The sequence below is a fragment of the Salvia hispanica genome, chromosome 6 (assembly GCF_029641045.1).
Source record: "Salvia hispanica isolate PSC_SH4W2 chromosome 6, Shi_PSC_v1, whole genome shotgun sequence".
NCBI classification, from domain to species: Eukaryota; Viridiplantae; Streptophyta; class Magnoliopsida; order Lamiales; family Lamiaceae; genus Salvia; species Salvia hispanica.
The window spans coordinates 36,514,932-36,518,597 of record NC_142697.1 but is presented as its reverse complement, the minus strand read 5'-3'; the positions used below and the strand labels follow the sequence as shown (position 1 = coordinate 36,518,597).

The 3,666-nt window shown below is 36.9% G+C and overlaps 1 protein-coding gene across 1 annotated transcript; it reads left to right on the top strand.

Moving 5' to 3' along the window:
• Positions 1-1,011: 1,011 nt before the first annotated feature.
• LOC125205675 (alpha/beta-Hydrolases superfamily protein) lies at positions 1,012-3,397 on the top strand. The gene is made up of 8 exons (XM_048104740.2): positions 1,012-1,316; positions 1,417-1,446; positions 1,839-1,968; positions 2,041-2,187; positions 2,293-2,423; positions 2,633-2,770; positions 2,861-2,959; positions 3,037-3,397. The coding sequence occupies exons 1-8, from the start codon at positions 1,077-1,079 to the stop codon at positions 3,253-3,255; spliced, it is 1,134 nt and encodes a 377-aa protein (XP_047960697.1). The 5' UTR covers positions 1,012-1,076; the 3' UTR covers positions 3,256-3,397.
• Positions 3,398-3,666: the final 269 nt, after the last annotated feature.

Below are 3,666 nucleotides of genomic sequence, written 5' to 3'. Positions count from 1 at the left end.
ATTGTGATTTGTTGACCAAATTCCATTTGAGATTTTTTTTTTTTTTTTTTTTTTGCGATACTTTTAAGCGAAAATTAAACATTGAAAACATTTTTTGCAATTATCCTAAAATTGAAACATTTTTACTGAAACACCTCAAGGATTGGCCAAAATTGAATATTTGGTCCTCTAATTTAGTGTGAGAATAGCAACACATGCAAGAAGATGTAGGCACCAGCTTTCAACTAAAAAAAGTTGGTGTAAAAATGTGGGGCACACGCATTAAAACAACTTCAATCTAACAGCATAAAACATGACAAAAACATAATTACTTATGAATATTCTATATCAACATACATATGAAAATTTTCAAGCATCCCAAATTCAAATTATTACCGAGAAACACCGTCCACGCTCCACCCCAAAGTCACAGACGCCGGCAACGTTGGACTATTCTAGAATACTTGAACAAATAAAAGATGTTCAATCAATGGCGGATCCACAACATGGATTCCGTGGGGTCAAATATAAAAAAATAAAAATTAACTACATAATATATAAATAATTATTAAAATTAAATATCAATATATTTTAAGTAGTCATTGAATATCGTATATACATTAGCAATTCAAAATTTTTAACACCAAATATTTAATACTCCCTCTATTCAACAAAGTTTATCCCAATTTAATTCGACACAGGTTTTAATAAATTGTTTGACTTTGTATTAAATAGAGGTGTGTAGTGGAATAAGGGTCCTACGTTGGGAAAATTGAAGGGTATATTTAATATCTGGAAATATCTGAATTGGGACAAACTTTATGGAATGAAAAGAGTACTTGATAATTTAGAAAAATAATTAAATAATTTATAAATATAATGAAACTGTAGTTATGAAACGAAAATTATACTCCAATTAAGTAATTAATATCTACTCCATATTGCTATTCTCTTATTCCGACCACTTTCCTCCACTGACTGAATGAACAGTGAACACGTTTTAAAATACTTATAATGCATTTGATTATTTAATGGCAGAATAAAGTGGTTTAGTTTCCACTTTGTCCATCTGCTCTGCATCAAGATTCCCCAATCCCATGGACCTCGCGCTCGCCTCAACCTTCCACCCTCGCCTCCAATCTACCCACTTTCGCCGGAATATTCCGCCCAAATTATTGCGCCAAAAAGTGATCCAGGCGGCTCAGAAAAAGATCGATGGGGTGAGCGACGAGCTCAACTCCATCGCATCGCAGAATTTGGATCACGCCCCCGCCAGAAGGAGGGTGCGATCGGCTTTTGCCAACGTTCAGCAGCAGCTCGATCATATACTCTTTAAGGTTTTCTTTTCTTCAAATTCAAATTTAAAAAACACAAGTCTTTATTGGTAGTAGTACTTATTAGATTACTAAAGATTGTCAAATATTGCTTTGTGTGCAGATGGCTCCAGCTGGGATCAGAACCGATGAGGTGAGTTGTGATCTTCACAAAACTAATTACAACAACTCCTGAGCTGAAATATTGTTAATAGTAGTTTTATTGAAAAGATTTTACTCTAGAAGCCTTTTCTAGCTACATTTTGTTGAGTTAAACGGTATCATTAATTGATCCCTGCTGCTTCAATGTCATAACACTCTAATCAACATTCCTGTATTTGCATAAAGGCTGAAAATTTGATGCTTGGAAGTTGAATTTCCAACTGATAAGTGTATGGTGATGATTTGATTCTATGTGGTTTTGATTAGTTGGCGAGATATGAAACTCCATTTTGTGACATCAAACAGCATGTTTTGTGTACTGTCTATTAGTAATGGAAGCTTATTCAAACAGCATTGATGATGACATGATTAACTTTGATTTAGTGGTATGAGGTGAATTCGGAAGGTCAAGAGATTTTTTGTAAAAGCTGGTTGCCAAAGCCCGGTGTACGGATCAAAGGAGCCTTATGTTTTTGTCATGGATATGGTGACACCTGCACATTTTTCTTTGAAGGTTTGTCATATCTCAAAAGAAGATTAGCCACTTTGATTTAGTGAGCTTTTCTAATACTATATGGAATCACAGGCATTGCCAAGCACATTGCTGCCTCTGGTTATGGTGTGTACGCCATCGACCATCCTGGTTTTGGCCTCTCTGAAGGATTGCACGGCTATATCCCCTCGTTTGATGCTGTGGTCGATAATGTCATTGAGCAATTCAAGATAATGAAAGGTAAAATCTACCAGATTCAATCAATTGGACTGTGCTTATGAGAAACTTGCTTACTCCTAATGTAAATTCAAAGTCCAGTTATTAATCTTGTGTTCTGATGCACAGGAAGGCCTGAGATTCGTGGGCTGCCCCGTTTCATATTTGGTCAGTCCATGGGAGGAGCAATTGCTATCAAAGCACTTCTAAAGGCACCAACGGAATGGGATGGCATAGTGCTTGTTGCTCCAATGTGTAAAGTAACCATCCCTCTTTTCACTACTATAATCTATATGTACCCAAATTTATCATATGGATTGGACATGAGATGTTTATTTGTTGATCTTGAGAGTTGTGTGTTGTTTCTGTTTAGACAATTTGATGAAATAATTGACCATATAGTTACATACATAGGTTGATATTGTGACAATGTGAGTATAATCTATTTACTAGTTGGCATGTTCTTCAGATATCAGACGAAATGAAGCCCCCCGTTCCACTCCAGCAAGTACTCATCTTCCTATCGAAGCTCATGCCACAGGCGAAGCTCGTGCCCCAGAAAGACATAGCTGACTTGGCTTTCAGAGAATTGAGCAAGAAAAATTTGGTACTATATATATATATGGCCTTTTTCCCTTTGTAGAATAACAGCGTTGTCGTTGAGCTTGCAAAGCATTTCCCTGACTTCCTCTTGCAGGCTCCATACAATGTGATCAGCTACTCAGACCAGACGCGGCTCAAGACTGCTGTCGAGCTCTTGAATGCCACAAAGTACATCGAGTCTCAGGTCGACAAGGTGAGTACTATATAAACTCGAAACCACTTTGCCTCTGTGTTGGGGATGATCATTTATGGGATTAGAATCCATGCCAGGTCTCGACTCCAATGCTGATTCTTCACGGGGCTGCTGATAGGGTGACGGATCCCCGGATTAGCCAGTTCTTGTACAACAACGCATCGACCAACGACAAAACGTTGAAGCTATATGAAGGTGGATTTCACTCTATTCTTGAAGGGGAACCGGATGATATAATTTTGACAGTTCTCAATGACATTGTTTCATGGCTTGATTCTAGGACAACTTTAAAATAGATTTCTTTTATTTATTAGTATTAGTTATTTTAGTAAAATCTAATTGACATGGGCTTTGATATTTTTAACTATAGGGCCGAGAGAAATATGAATGTGTAGCTTAGTTAGTTATGGAATGTGATGATTTATCTTTTTGTGCAAACCCCTCACTTTTACAAGGAACAAACTTATTTATTGAGTCTTAATTCGGTGTTCCTCGAGCGGAGAGGATAACCTATGGCAAACCCTAATTCATCTTTTAATACATACACACGTACATAATAAATGATGGTGGGGTCTATCACTCATGTATGTATGTATGTATTAGGAGATGAATTTGAATTTGCCGGAGGTGATCCTTTCCGTCCCTCTCGAGTTGTTCCAGCTTTAATAAGACAATATTTTTGTGACCATTTGGTTACATGTATTCGG

Excerpts from the sequence above, each read along its gene's own strand:
- LOC125205675 (XM_048104740.2), top strand. The coding sequence starts at position 1,077 with ATGGACCTCGCGCTCGCCTCAACCTTCCACCCTCGCCTCCAATCTACC. Across the intron at positions 2,424-2,632 it reads TTGTTGCTCCAATGTGTAAA|ATATCAGACGAAATGAAGCC; the intron begins GTAACCATCCCT and ends CATGTTCTTCAG. Across the intron at positions 2,771-2,860 it reads AATTGAGCAAGAAAAATTTG|GCTCCATACAATGTGATCAG; the intron begins GTACTATATATA and ends TTCCTCTTGCAG.